The sequence below is a fragment of the Euleptes europaea genome, chromosome 19, assembly GCF_029931775.1.
Source record: "Euleptes europaea isolate rEulEur1 chromosome 19, rEulEur1.hap1, whole genome shotgun sequence".
NCBI classification, from domain to species: Eukaryota; Metazoa; Chordata; class Lepidosauria; order Squamata; family Sphaerodactylidae; genus Euleptes; species Euleptes europaea.
In genome coordinates this window covers 7,404,957-7,420,027 of record NC_079330.1, presented here as the reverse complement: position 1 = coordinate 7,420,027, position 15,071 = coordinate 7,404,957, and the positions used below count along the sequence as shown (strand labels likewise).

Sequence of the window (15,071 nt, the reverse complement as noted above, 5' to 3'; positions counted from 1 at the left end):
TGGATGGGATACTGAATGCCCTGCATCTTGGTTTTTGCAAAGGCCTGGAGGTTTGCAATGGTTTTGACACACACACACACCCCAAAAAAGAAGAAGAAGAAACCACCGGGATGGTCCAGTCTTTGCACCCCGGGTTTCCTCCATTTGGAAAGGCAAGGGCCCCGCGGCCAGCGCTGGGAGGGCGGCACCCAACCCACCCCCTCCCCCTCCAGGCGTCTCCTTTTTCTCAATGGCGAGCCCGAGGAGGCGTGGGAAGCGGCGGGTGGGCGGGGCCGCGCGGAGAGCCCTTACTCGGCGCGGCCGGCCGCGCTTCAAACGCAGGAGCGCCGCACGGAGGGGTTTTTCCCCCCCTTTCGCGAGCGAAGAAGGGAGGACCCCCGGGATCCGCGCCAGATCCTGCGCTTTCCCCATGGCCGCCTTGCAGCGCCCCTGCCAGCTGCTTCTGCTGGCCCTCTTGCGAGTGAGTAGAGGGGGGCCCTTTGTCTTTGCAGGGCGCTGCCCCGTGCCCAAGTGGGAAGGGGTGGAAGGGATCTGGAGAGGGACGTGGCGGGGGCTCCTCGCCCTCTCTCCTCCCCTCCTTTTGGCTAGGAGCCTTGGAAAGGACTTGCATGGGTCTTGGGGCTGCCGCTCGGCTACCCAGCCGCAAAGAGCGCTTGGAACGAGGAGGCCCTTTGGCCATTTACGCATGGGAGGTTTTCCCTTGGATTTGCCTCTCTCTAGATACGCATTTCCCCCATCTGAATTTTCTTAATGCCATTTACGCATGGGAGTTTGTTGCCTTGGATTTGCCTCTCTCTCGATGCCCATTTCCCCCATCTGAGTTCTCTAAGGCCGTTTATGCATGGGAGTTTTTGCCTCTCTCTAGATGCCCATTCCCCCCATCTGACTTCTACTAAGGCCATTTACGCATGGGAGTTTGTTGCCTTGGATTTGCCTCTCTCTCGATGCCCATTTACCCCATCTGAGTTCTCTTAGGCCATTTATGCACGGGAGGTTTTGCCTTGGATTTGCCTCTCTCTAGATCAGTGCTTCTCAACCATTTTTTTGTTCCGTTCCCCCCCCTTTCACCATTGTTCAGAATATAATTCCCCCCCACACTCTTAACTCAGAATTAAAAACAAGCTACAATTTTACAGATCTCACATAATCTACAGGACATCACACTTTGCTGAATAGTGGTCCCAGTCTCCCTCCAACCCTAAAATTCCCACCACCATCCCGGGGGGAATTCCGCCTTTGTTGAGAACCCCTGCTCCAGGTGCACATTTTCCCCATCTGAGTTCTCAAAACTCTGCAGGGGGGCTTATTGTTGAGTTTGGGGGATTTGGGTGGGGAAAGTGTGTGTCTAGAGAGGGGCAAATCCAAGCCAAAACCTCCCATGCGTAAATGGCCATTAATGCCTGTGATCTCTCTCCTCCACCACCAGCCCGGCTGGCCCTTTGTTTCGGCCTCTGCAGTGGGGTCATGTGCCCTGCCGCTTCCCTGTGATATTTGGGATTCTTCTTGGGTTTCTTTGGCGAGCGTCCAAATGGAGATCCGGGATCGTGAAAGGGGGGTGTGCAGATCAGAAAGGGGGCAAAAACGCATCGCCTTCTACAAAAACGTTCACGATACTCTTTTTTTAAAATACGTTAATGCAGCGTTCGCTTGTGATAGAAGAAATCGGATGTCTTTCCATAGTGCTCACTCGTCATAGAAGGGCCATTTATGCAGGGGAGGTTTGGCCTTGGATTTGCCGCTCTCTAGATGCACATTTTCCCCATCCGAATGCTCACAACTCAACAATAAGCCCCCATGCAGAGTGTTGAGAATTGGGATGGGGAAAAGGTGCATCTAGAGAGTGGCAAATCCAGGGCAAAACCTCCCGTGCATAAATGCCCAAAATGTCAAGACAGTTTACAGCTTCTAACACTAATCCTATGCAGAGTTATTCCATTGAGTTCCTTTGGTTTGGACTGGAGTAACTCTCCGCGGGCATCTCTGTTTTAAAGCAGCTACTGGGTTTTTAGAAAAAAGGATTTTGGGATACATAACGCGCCAAGGGGCTTCTCTTTGTGGGTGCAATCCTGCGGCATTTCTTAATAGCAAGCAGGCACATTCGAAAGCGGGTGGGAAAATCTCCATCTTGAGTGTCAATTAAAGGCAACTGCAAATGAAGGTAATAAACTAACTGGAATCCAGGCTTGCTGTTTTGGGATCAGAATATTTGCTGACGTCTTGTGAAATGGAGTCATGCCGGAGATACTCTGGCTCTGGATTCTCTTGGTAAGACGTCATTTCTAGCTGCTGGTCTAGTTGGGAAGGGAGTGTGTGTGGGCGGGTTATTTTTTATTTATTGCATTTTTACCCTGCCCTCCCCAACCTGAAGGTCGGGCTCAGGTTAGTTAGTTAATTAGTTAGTTAGTGCCCTGGAGTTTGTTTGTGGCCCAGTCAGTAGTGGCTTGAGCATCTGACACAACTGCCTTCACATCCCCACTGCCATAAAAGCTGGCCCCGTGGCACACTCACAACCTAGCCCGCTTTGCAAGGCTGTTGTGTGGAGAGAGGAGGGGGAGACCCTCGTATGCTGCCTGAGGGGTCCTTAGAGGAGGGGCGAGTAGCTAGATGGAGATTCCCTGGCTCATAAGCGTAGATTCGGAAAATCTTTGCAGGTCTTGAAAGGGTTTTTGGGTATTCTTTCTGTGGTGGGATGATAAATAGCCCTTTATGCGGTAGGACTGTGAGCATGCAAATTTGACTCATTGGCCGCATTCAGGCACAGTAACACTGCGGTTTGTTCTAGAATCCCTGCGGCCCACCGAAGTGTGTTAAATTTTGAAAGCAGGATTGTGGTCTCAAGATCTCTTAACAGTTAAGACGCAACAAGTCTGGGAATCTGCACTCCCTTGTATTAAAAACATGGGAAGCGCCTTGGTGGATCAGACTTCCGCAATCCATCATGGCTGGCAAGAATCTCTGCAGCCGACAGGTGCTGCTAGGTGGTTCTTCAGAGTCTAGTCAATGAACCTTCTGCCTTCCCCAACCCGATACGAACAGCCTGCCGTTTTAGGAGGAGGAGAGGGTTGTGGAAATTCTTTAAGAGGCCTGTTAGCCATGATGGCAAAAAATAAAAAATAAAAAAATGGAACCTCCATATTCAGGAGCAGTGAACCTTCAATTCTCAGCTGCTGTGGAGGAATGGCTTGTTTCTGTTGTGTCCTGTCGGTGGACTTCCAGAGACGTGTCGGCAGGCCAAGCACTGCGTTAAATGAACCTTTGGTTTAATCCACTGGGCAGGGTCATTTTACGCCAAGAGCCAAGCAATAGATGGGTGCCCAGGTGCTCTGTTGAAGCACCAGGACTTTCCTGCTTCTCTCCTCTGTTCTTGTATTAAATTCTGCTGTTTCCTTTGCCCAGGTGATGCCTTCGGTTGCCAATGTCCACTGTCACGGGCACAGCCTCCAAGAGTAAGTAAGAAGCAAATTGTTTAAAATCTGCCTTCTTTGAAAGCGACGTTGTGAATCGCAGTTCGGAGGGTTCTCTTATGTGGAAGGCTCCCTGCAAACAGAAAGCCAACCCAAAGGGAAACACTTTCCCTGCGGATATCATTTTCTGCTTCCTTGGAGGCTTAAAAAAAATGCAAAGTTGGAATCTTATTAGCTGCGGTCTGAAGACGTTCAGGCCATTCTGCCTGGACATTCTCTTGCATGTGTGAACCGGGCCTAAAATGAGACGGTCCCTATTCAAGTCCTGCCCCAGTTGTAAACTCACCTGATGGCCTTAAGCAAGCAACTGCTTTCTGTCTGCAGTGTGCAGGTGGATGGTTGTGGCCTGCTTCAGAGCATACCGGAATCAACTGTGGGGAAGGCTTTGAGCCTTTGGAATGCACTGTAAAAATGCTGGTCAATAGATGCATTCACAACAACACTCCTTGATATTTCAGATTTGTTAAGATCTTTATGAAGATTTAGGATTTTTTTTGGGAGCCCTGTGCTCCATCCTGAGCTACCTTGGAATTGGAGTTGGCTAAAAACCTAATAGAGCTTATTGCTTAAGATTGCCGCTAAGAGCCAGTGTTGTGTAGTGGTTAGAGTCCACCACTCCTAATCTGGAGAACCGGGTTCAATTCCCCACTCCTCCACATGAGCAGGGGATTCTAATCTGGTGAACCGGGTTGGTTTCGCCACTCCTACACATGAAGCCTGCCGGGTGACCTTGGGCTAGTCACAGTTCTCTCTGAACTCTCTCAGCCTCACCTACCTCACAAGGTGTCTGTTGCAGGGAGAGGCAGGGAAGGCGATTGTAAGGCAGTTTGAGACTCCTTAAAGGTAGAGAAAATCGGTGTATAAAAACCAACTCTTCTTCTTCTGTTAGTTAACTTCTGAATGAATGTGGCGCTTCAATTAGGCCGTTCTCCCTCAGCCGCCACTTGCAATGTGGGGATAGCGCTGGCCTGCCTTGTAAGGCTGTCGTAAGAATTATTGAGATCATGCAAGTGAACAGGGTCAAAGCCTCCTTTTTGGAATTATTTTCTGAAAATAATGTTTTTCTTGAAAGGCGCAAATATCCTGAGGATATGCTCTAATTTAACAGAGGAAAATATTTTGAGAAGCAAATAAATCAACAGAGATGATTTTGGGCTGATGGAAATAATTGGCAAAGATGAATTTGGTGGCAAGGGAGAGCGGGTTTGGTGTGGTCCCGAGTGGGAGAAAGACTCTCAATATTTTGAAAAGACATAGCTTAGTTTCTAGCTAACCCAGTTTGGGGGGAAAAAATCAATTTCTCCATTTGGTTTCCGTGCCCGTTTTTTTTAGCACCGTTGCTGTAGATGAGCTCAGATTTCCAAAACGGTCCATCTGCTTGTTTGCTTTTATAGCCATCGTGAGAAACTGAGTTGGCGCGTCGGGAGGTTTTGTACAAATTCCTAGGAGATTTAGCTTTGGAGAGAGGTGTGTGCATGAAGGATCTTGACCCAAGTGCTTATCCGTGTCCTTACTTCCCTTTGGCAGGTGTGCACAGCAGACTGGGAGCTGGACCAGTTTGTGGTATGTCTGGTAAGTTCAGTTTCGTCTTGGGTCTTTACAAGCGTCACTTTCTGATGTTTTGAGGGAAGCGCCCGATCCGTTGTGGCAACACGCGCGCCTTTCCGGCTGGGTAAGCAGCAGGATGGAGTGACTTTGACCCTTCACATGTTGGAACGTTTTCACTTCTAATTTCCTTGACTGAGAGAATGGCCCAAGTTTCTAGTTCTCACTGTTGCAAGGATTATGCTTAAAACTGGGTAGGTTTCGGAGGAGGGGGAAACCACAAGGGCTGCTCAGTAAGATTCCCAGAAGTTTGGGCTGGGGTCTTTACTGTCACATGAATACATGAATGAGACCCTTGCTCCATTAAAGTCAGTATTGTCTACTCTGACCGGCAGCGGCTCTCCAGAGTCTCAGGCGGGGGTCTTTCACATCACCTACTTGCCTAGTCCCTTTAACTGGAGATGCTGGGGATTGAACCTGGGACCTTCTGCATGCCAAGCAGATGCTCTACCATTGAGCCATAGCCCCCCCACCAACTTGTTCTGTAACTTATTTCCCTGCCCATTCCCATAACTAGCAGAAAATAAAATAAAAAAGGCAAAGTAATTTCTTAAAAGCAGCTCAGATTCGCAAAAACAAGAGATTGTGCGGACTTGCTTCATTTAGAAAATGCATGCAGGTCTGAGAATCTGGCTGGGCTCGTTACAGGATTTTGATCCGCTTACAACAAAATGTCAAAATTTATCTTCACAGTGGCCAGTAGGCAAAAACTAAATACTCCTGTATACAATCAATGGCTTACACGGTGGTAATAGAGGACCTTGTGCATCTAGCAGTTTGGTAAGCTGGTTCTCTAGGTAGGTACAGACAGTGACTCCGTGCTAGAGCATCTGCTCGCCGTGCAGAAGGTCCCTGGTACAATCTCTGCCACCTCCACTTCTGGGATGTCTAGTTGGCTAGAAGGGCCAATGGGCCATAAATTTCATCTGTGCATGCTACTGTTGGGGGTTGGGGGAATCCATAGCTTGATTGGTGGGTCACCCGCTTTGTGCACAGAAAGTCCCAGGTTCTGTCCCTGGTATGTCCTGTTCAAACATCTCTGGCAGCAGGTCTTGGGAAAGATCTGCCTCAAACCCCAGAGAGCTGCTGCCAATCTGACCAAACAATACTGAGATGGGGAGTCCTGTGGTCTGATATCTGCTGTAAGGTAGCTTCCTACATAGATACCTGATGTGGTAAAATGTTGCAGGATGAGGCAACTAGGTGACCCTGCAGACCCCAGGAATAGCTTGGTATTCTCCAGGGGCTCTCTTATCTCGTCAAGTGTATGATTTAAACCATGTCTTGGTGATAGCTGGGTAGAAAGTATCATCAGGGATGAATTAACGTATACAGCAGTCCCTGGAGAAAGCAGATAGCGAGAACTCTTTTCTCCTTGTCTCATAACTCAGGGATCACCCAGGGAAGATTCAGGACTCACAAAAGGAAGTACTTTCTTTGCGCTGCGCACAATTAACTTCTGAAACTCACTGCCCTAAAACTGTGAGATGTCCGCTAACGGAGATGACTTTATAAGGGGTCTAAGATAAATTCCTGGAGGTTGGGTCCATAAAACCTTGAACAGAAATTACGTGGAGGGGCAGTAAATGGGGAAGGGCTGTGGCCACCACGTCTTCTTTGAGGACTTCCCAGTAACTTCTGATTGACCGCTCTCGGAGACAGGAAGCTGGGGAAGGTGGACCACCGGTCTGATCCGGCAAGCCTTTCCTGAAGTTCTTAACACCTTTTAGCTGTTAGGTGTCTTGGGCTTCCCCCGTCCCTGCCACGCCTGCGACTCAAGGGCTGGTAGGATGTCGGTGGGTCATATTCTGGCCTCTTAATTCCAGGTTCCCCGTCTGTGCAAATAAACAATATTTAACTTAGCGTAGGGAGATGGATTGTGTTGTGAACGGCTCGGAGCCTCGAGGAGCGGGCAGGGCTGCCGGCGATCTTCCCCTCCCTGGATTTCTTGCAAAGAAATCTGGGATGTTCGGCACGGCCAGGGATGACATCATGTTTGCTCCCCCACCCCCCTCTCGCACGGAGCGTTTCATTATAAAATTCCAACCGAGCTGCGTATGTATTTTGTCGAAGGGATGTTGACAAAGCAACAAAGTTGGAAGGACTGTGGCCCTTTCCTTGTTTATTTTCAGGGTGTTGCGACAGCATAATGGGGGGCGGGGGTGCTTTGTGATGCTTTTGGTGGCGGAAATTGCAAAACCCAGCTTCGACAGACACGGTTGTATCCTTGCCGGACTGTCGATAGCCTGGAGATGGGTGTGTGTTGCATGATGAAGAAGGAGAAGAGTTGGTTTTTATATGCCAACTTTCTCTGCCACTTAAGGGAGACTCGAACCGGCTTACAATCACCTTCCCCTCCCCTCCCCACAACAGACACCCAGTGAGGTAGGTTTGGCTGAGAGCTCTGAGAGAGCTGTGACTAGCCCGAGGTCACCTAGCTGTCTTTGTGTGTAGGAGAGGGAAAACAAATCCAGTTCACCAGATTAGCCTCTACCGCACATGTGGAGGAGTGGGGAACCAAGCCCGGTCCTCCAAATCAGAGTCCACCGCTCCAAACCACCGCTCTTAACCACTACACCACGCTGATGGAATATTCCCCTAAATTTTAATGGAAAAATAAAGCCATATTGGTTTCACAATTACCGCACCATTAGGTTTCATTCCCCCCTGCAATCTGTGTACGTACTTGCCTGCGCTAGCAGCCCGTACCAGACCTGTTCGGTCACGTAAACCGGAGGAAGGACCGACCTCAAGGGCATGTCCTAGATTTCTCATTCTCCGTTGCCAAAAAGGGCAGCCACACCTTGAGAACTTTAAACAAGCGAAGCGAAAGGACGTGGTGGAATTACACAGTGTTTATTGTGCAACCGTTCTCAGCGTAGTATCCAGAGTACGCTTAATCTCAGACCTTGCGGAGAGTATTTGTTTTTCTTGTCAACATCCGTTGGCGCCCCTGCGAATGTATGGCTCAACTGTATGCCATGAGGGCTGGGTGATTTTCTTTTGTGATAAGCAGATGTTCATAACTAGTGTATAATGGGAGGGAGGAGAATAGAAAACAGGTGAGGGGTTTTGCCCCTTAGGAAGATCGAAAGCGCTGGCTTAGAACCGCGTTACCGTCCTGCTACCTCTGTTCATCTGAACAGTAGTGCAGGAAAAAACAGTGGACTCTGCCCATGACAGAGTATATGGCGAGTCCTCCACTAGGGTTGCCAACCTCCAGGTACTGCGGTATCCCGTATGGAAAAATACCAAAACAATAAACAAAATTACAAATAAACCTTATTTCCTTTTTACTGTATGTTGTATATACTTCATACAAGCACAATCACTGGACTTCTCAAATACATAGACATACAGATTTACAAATCTGAATATATAGGCATAATTTGCCCTTGCAGTTTTTTCAAGTCTGGCATAATTGCCAATTTTTCTATTATGCCAGACTTGAAAAACTGCAAGGGCAAATTATGCCTATATATTCAGATTTGTAAATCTGTATGTCTATGTATGTGAGAAGTCCAATGATTGTGTGTTTGTATGAAGTATATACAACATACAGTAAAAAGGAAATAAGGCTTATTTGTAATTTTATTTATTATTTTGGTATTTTTCCATACGGAATACAGCAATAACCTCCAGGTACTAGCTGGAGATCTCCCGCTATTACAACTGATCTCGAGCTGATAGAGATCAGTTCCCCTGGAGAAAAAGGTTGCTTTGGCCATTGGACTCTATGGCATTGAAGTCTCTCCCCTCCCCAAACCCTGCCCTCCTCAGGCTCCGCCCCAAAAACCTCCTGCCGGTGGCAAAGAGGGACCTGGCAACCCTATCCTCTACTGAGTTTTTCGAAAAACATCCTTGCGCATAGAATGTTGAATACACGAAGCTGCCTTTTACTGAATCAGACCCTCGGTCCATCAAAGTCTGTATTGTCTGCTCAGACCGGCAACAGCTCTCCAGGGTCTCAGGCAGAGGTCTTTCACATCACCTACTTGCCTAAGCCCTTTAACTGGAGATGCCGGGGATTGAACCTGGGACCTTCTGCATGCCAAGCAGATGCTCTACCATTGAGCCATAGCCCCTGTGTTAAGCATATGGTTGCTTGGGGAAGGACTATACCACTTGTAGCTCGCTTGACTACGGTTTTTTAGTTACCCCATTGGCAATGCACCGCCCATCTCCCTCCATGACGTCCGCAGTCACCTTTCCGACCACGCCACCTCCGCTCTAACTTGATTTCCTGGTCTATAAATGGCCGGCTGCAACATGTTCGGGACAAGAGAGGGTTACCTGTGTCCTTGGGCAACCTAGTCTCAACCTGAAGAACAAAGAATGGGGCTAGTAAGACTGACCTACTTGACGGAGTTTATTGGAAGGGTTGCAGAGGGACTTTGGATGCAGGGCACTGTTTATAGGCCAAGCGTTAACGACAGGATTGTAGTGACGTGCGCTTAATCAGTGATGTGGCATTCCCCTCTTCTTTAGGCTTATCATGCTCACCGTGTTTTTGCTGCTGATGTGTGGCATCGGCGCCAGCTGCGTGAAGTTCTGTTGCCGCAGGAAGCGGCCCCCGGTGCAGACGTTCCCCCCGCAAGCCCACGACCTCACTGCCATCCCCATGGACCACGACAGCACCGCTCACAGCACTGTCACATGTGAGTACACGGAAACCTGTCGTTGGGGGGGTCGACGGTCTTGTCTCCACCATTCGGAATGAAATTTCTGAACCCGGGAAAGGCTGACGTTTTTGCCAGCTGCCGTGAGCAGTAGAGATGCGATGGATTGGCGTACATCGGGGTCCCCAACCTTGTTCTTTTTTTTTTTTTTTTTTACCATATTTTATTAACAGATATAGATAAATCACAACCACAAACACAGGAACACATAATACATAAAACAAACAAAGAAGGGAAAAAAACAAGAAAAAAACACACAGAAACTAAAATTACAGCACTGTTTGCAAGATCTGAGCAAGGCAGTCAAAGATAGGACATTTGGAGGACATTGATTCATAGGGTCGCATGAGTCGGAAGCGACTTGACGGCACTTAACACACACACGCACACATTGGTCGGGGCCTGTGTTTGTTGCAAATTCTTGTACAGACATTAAAAGATGGACCAAGACATATTTGACAATTATAGGCAGAATAAGTGCTATAAAAAATGGTAGCATTACCAAAATTAAATTATCTTTTTCAAACACTCCCCCTAGGAATTGAACCCAAAAGGATTGGCTAAGTGGCAAAAGATATTTACAAATTTTATTCATCGAGGTAAAAGACCACGACTTCCCAATACTCTGAGGGCACCGCTGGAATTCCGATACAGCGTGGTGCCACAAAATGGCACCCGCAGGAGGTGGAGCCTGCCACAAAATGGCTGTTGCATCTTAGCTTCAGTCACACGATGACTGTGGTAGGTGCTGCAGCCAAAGCCACATTATAGAAAAATCTGCACCGTACATCATATCTCCAGTGGCCATTGAGAAGCCTTGTTGGGCAAAAGCCCCACCAGGCGTTGGCCACTTTCTAGAGACACTTGGTGGGTGCCCGGAAACCATTGAGGACCATTGGCGTACATGCTAGCTCTTTAGCCAGTGGTGTTTGCACGCTTGGGTTGTGGGAAGGTGCAGTATGAATTACTGTAAAGGGTAATTCAGAGGAGATATAAGGATCTGTGACATGAAAAAAATTGTGATGGGTAGCTGTGTCACTAGCAGTAGAAAAGAGCAAAAGTCCAGTAGCACCTTAAAGACTAAATTTCTGGCTGGGTATGAGCTTTCGTGAGCCACGGCTATCTGAGAGAGTTCTTGTGGGACGTTTGCCATGCTGATATGTCAAATGAACATGCTCTTGTGCTTTCTCTCTGCAGCCTACAGCTCCATACAATATCCTCAGAGCATCCCGCTTCCTCCGTCCTTCAGGGAGATGGACAGAAGTCTCGTGAGTCCTCCAGCGTACAGTCTCTATGCCATAGAGCTGCCGCCATCTTATGATGAGGCCATCAAGATGGCGAAGCCCTACCTTGAGACTCCGTCGGCTGGCCTGAAATTAGATAAGATCGCTTCCCAGTCGGTAGCTCCGGAGGAGCAAAACCAGCCCCGATCGGTCACTCCGGAGGAGCAAAACCAGCCCCGATCGGTCGCTCCGGAGGAGCAAAACCAGCCCCGATCGGTAGCTCCGGAAGGGCAAAACCAGCCCCAAATGTTTCCTGAGACGTCAGACAGCAGCCTTGAGATGGGGCGTCAGCTTCCAGAAGCTTCCACACAAGGACAACCACAACTTTAGCCCCTTGTTGTGGGGCCAGAAGAGAGCAAAGTCACTGAGAACTACTAATGATGTCAGAAGTGCAGCCGTGTGTCCTTGGCTGGCCTGAAGAGAGACCCCGTTGTCTGCCTCGTAGCCGCGATCCGTTGTGTGGGAGAGTTGTCTCCCATGGCCTTCGATAACCTTCTATCCCCGCTTCAAGGGCGCCAAGCAAAACGTTGTGACAGCTGGTTAAAAATACCCTCGGCGGGTGAGAGATGGGTTGTGTCCATCTCCTCAAGGCTCGACGCGGACGGACAATGCTGTTGTCTTTCATGGCAGTGAGGGAGGGTGGCATGGAGAGAGAGAGAGAGAAGAGCCGCTTCATCCGAGCTGTCTGAGGGGGAATGGCACAAAATGGCTGCCGGCTGGGCCTAAACAGAAATCGACAGGGACGGTTTTCCCTCACGCTGGGATGTAAAAAAAGAAAGAGAAGAGATACGAACTGACATCACCTTCTTCTGAGAAGATTGAACTGTCCAGCAAATTGCTGAAGTACTTGAATTCGTTGCTATGTAACGACAAACTGCCTTGGACTTGAAAGGAAAATAATAGCTGGAATTGGATGTATGTGTTACCGACTGAGTTGGACAAATATCTGAGGGAAGAAATCTAGCAATGCCTTGCTGGGCCTTCATGAGCATGTCAACTTCGTTGTATTGATTTATTTTTTGTGTGTGTGTGTGGGGGGAAATAATAAAGCGTACTTTTCCTAAGAAATATAACACAGCATATCTTGATGTCGTAAGGAGGAAAGAAACCCCAGTTGTCCTTGTTTACCGGGGACGGCACTGGGTTTCTGGCACCTGGGGCTTTTAAGCCATTCTCCATATTTTGTGTTCTGGAGGCTTTTTCATTATTGTCCGGTGCCTTTTCAAGTACAGGAACCTTGTTTCACATGCCTTATCCTAACATGCAAATCAGCCTTTGTTATTGGGGCCAAGCCACCCATGACATTGGGACCCATAACTGGGTTCCTCCACCTGTAATTCCCTGCTCAAAGAGGCCTGCCTGGGGAGCTGTTTTGGTTGGGAAACAGGTGTGTGTGGTGTGTTAAGTGCCGTCAAGTCGCTTGCGACTCACGGCGACCCTATGAATCAATGTCCTCCAAAACGTCCTGTCCTTAACAGCCTTGCTCAGGTCTTGCAAACTGAGGGCCGTGGCTTCCTTGATTGAGTCCATCCATCTCCTGTTGGGTCTTCCTCTTTTCCTGCTGCCTTCAACTTTTCCTGGCATTATTGTCTTGTCCAGCGATTCTTGTCTTCTTATAATGTGACCAAAGTATGACAGCCTCAGTTTAGTCATTTTAGTTTCTAGGAACAGTTCAGGCTGGATTTGATCTAGAATCTGTTTGTTTGTTTTTGGTGGGCCATGATACCTGTAACACGCTCTTCCAACACCACATTTCAAAGGAATCTACTTTCTTTCTATTAGCTTTCTTCATTGTTCAGTGTGGGTATTAACACCTTTCTTTCCTTATGGTTTCCCAATGCATTGAAACACCCCCATCCTGCCCCTCTACTATGCCTTTTTTTTTTTTTTAAAGGTTAAATGACATTGTGGCCTCTGGTAGTTGATCTCTGATTTCTAGAGTTGCCAGCTTCAGGTTAGGAAATACCTGGAGATTTTGGGGTTGGAGCCTGAGGAGGGCAGGGGTTGGAGAGGGGAGGCACTTCAATGCCAACCTTCAGGTGGTGGCTGGAGATCTCCTTGTAATAGTGGGAGATTTCCAGCCACCACCTGGAGCTTACAACCAAGTTGACACAGAAACCAGCTCTTATACAAATGTAAGAAATTCTGTATTATACCACAACAAATCTAAACATTATACAAGCTTACAAAAGTACAAATTGTGTGTGTGTAGAGTGCCGTCAAGTCGCAGCCGACTTATGGCGACCCTTTTTGGCGGTTTTCATGGCAAGAGATTTACAGAGGTGGTTTGCCAGTGCCTTCCTCTGCACAGCAACCCTGGTCTTCCTTGGTGGTCTCCCATCCAAATACTAACCAGGGCCGACCCTGCTTAGCTTCTGAGATCTGACAAGATCAGGCTAGCCTGGACCATCCAGGTCAGGGCAAAGTACAAATTACACATTACAAAATACAGTTTTACAAAATCCAATATGGTATGCAACCAACACATACAATATTCCTATATCCACAAAGGTATGTACTTTTTCTTCAAGTGCAACAGGTATGTATCACCTGCATTTTACATAAAATTCTTTTTTTATAATTTTTCTTTCCTTCCACAGGTGTCCTTCTTGTATTTTGTAGGGTGTAATTTGTGCGTTTGTAAGCTTGTGTAATGTTTAGATTTGTTGTGGTATAATATAGAATTTCTTACATTTGTAGAAGAGCTTGTTTCTGTGTCAACTTGGTTGTAACTATTATATACACAGAAGTGTCTATTGCTGCTAACCCCCTGGAGCTCGGCAACCCTACTGATGTCGTTTGGCCCACAGTGGGTTTGTGCATCTTGTTGATGGTGGGGATTTGACCCTTACCATTCACTTGCTGAGGGAGATTTCGAGACACGTGAAGGCTAGAGAGTCGCAGGGAAATTACCGTTTGTGGTTGCTGTTTTGTACATTTAATCCTTCACCTGAACGGGCTATATATACTTCTTAAGGCTGGGGCTAAGGAAGGCAAGCATTGGTAGCAGAGCAGTTCCCTTTCCTTCACATTACCATTCTTTTTAGCTTCTGTGGCAAAAGAGGAGACAACCCAATGAAGTCTACTTCGGATAGTATGGTTCTGCTTATCCGTATAGGGCGGTTCCCAACCTTTTTTTGACCAGGGACCACTAGGACTTTTTTGTTCGGTGCAGGGACCCCAAGGTTCAAAATAAAAACTCCGAGAATCTGAAAATGAACTTTAATCATAACTGTTAGTTAAACATTAAACTTAGAATAATATTTGAATATATTTTTTATAATAGAGAACTTTTAATTGAAAATATTAATTTATTATGGGTTTATAACTTTGTTTCGGGGATCTTAATTTAGTTCTCGCGGACCCCTGGGGGTCTGCGGACCCCCGGTTGGGAACCAGTGGTATAGGCAGAGTTATGCTTTCTTCCAGTACCTTCTGCAGAGAACAAAGAAATGGAGCGTTGACTTTTGTAAGTCATTCTTCCGCAGCCCTATCAGGTGCACCTTTGGAAGCCCTGACCGGACAAATGGGGGCCGAAATGTCAAGGCCCCGCGTGAGGCTTTCCCTGAGCCAAGCCAACTTTCCACATTCCTCACAGCAACAACGTGCAGATTTAACAGCCAAATGGAAAAGGTCATCTGAAAATAACATCAGTCGCCCGTAAGCGGGACCCTGTGACTAGTACGGCCCATATTGGGGGCTTGTATTTTCCCCAGAGAGATCCAGTTTCAGATGGGGGCCCTTGCTGGTATTTCATATTTTTCCTTCTCAGATGAGGAGAATTTCCAGTGCCCTCAGCAATTGCGTATTTTACAACGCTTGGTATTTTACAACTCTTGGTATTTTACAATGGCAATTATCCCTGGAAGCTTTCTTTCTTTCTTTCTTTCTTTCTTTCTTTCTTTCTTTCTTTCTTTCTTTCTTTCTTTCTTTCTTTCTTTCTTTCTCTCTTTCTTTCTTTCTTTCTCTCTTTCTTTCTTTCTTTCTCTCTTTCTCTCTTCTCTCTCTTTCTCTCTTTCTCTCTTTCTTTCTTTCTTTCA

At 47.5% G+C, this 15,071-nt stretch overlaps 1 protein-coding gene across 1 annotated transcript; it reads left to right on the top strand.

Moving 5' to 3' along the window:
* Nucleotides 1–229: 229 nt before the first annotated feature.
* Nucleotides 230–11,361, top strand: TMEM52 (transmembrane protein 52). Its single transcript, XM_056865524.1, has 5 exons — nucleotides 230–460; nucleotides 3,397–3,446; nucleotides 4,992–5,036; nucleotides 9,558–9,727; nucleotides 10,946–11,361. The coding sequence occupies exons 1-5, from the start codon at nucleotides 230–232 to the stop codon at nucleotides 11,359–11,361; spliced, it is 912 nt and encodes a 303-aa protein (XP_056721502.1).
* The last annotated feature ends 3,710 nt before the right edge of the window (nucleotides 11,362–15,071 follow it).

Coding starts and splice junctions, on each gene's coding strand:
- TMEM52 (XM_056865524.1), top strand. CDS start 230: ATGGCGAGCCCGAGGAGGCGTGGGAAGCGGCGGGTGGGCGGGGCCGCG. Junction 3,447..4,991: donor CACGGGCACAGCCTCCAAGA/GTAAGTAAGAAG, acceptor TCCCTTTGGCAG/GTGTGCACAGCAGACTGGGA. Junction 5,037..9,557: donor ACCAGTTTGTGGTATGTCTG/GTAAGTTCAGTT, acceptor CCTCTTCTTTAG/GCTTATCATGCTCACCGTGT.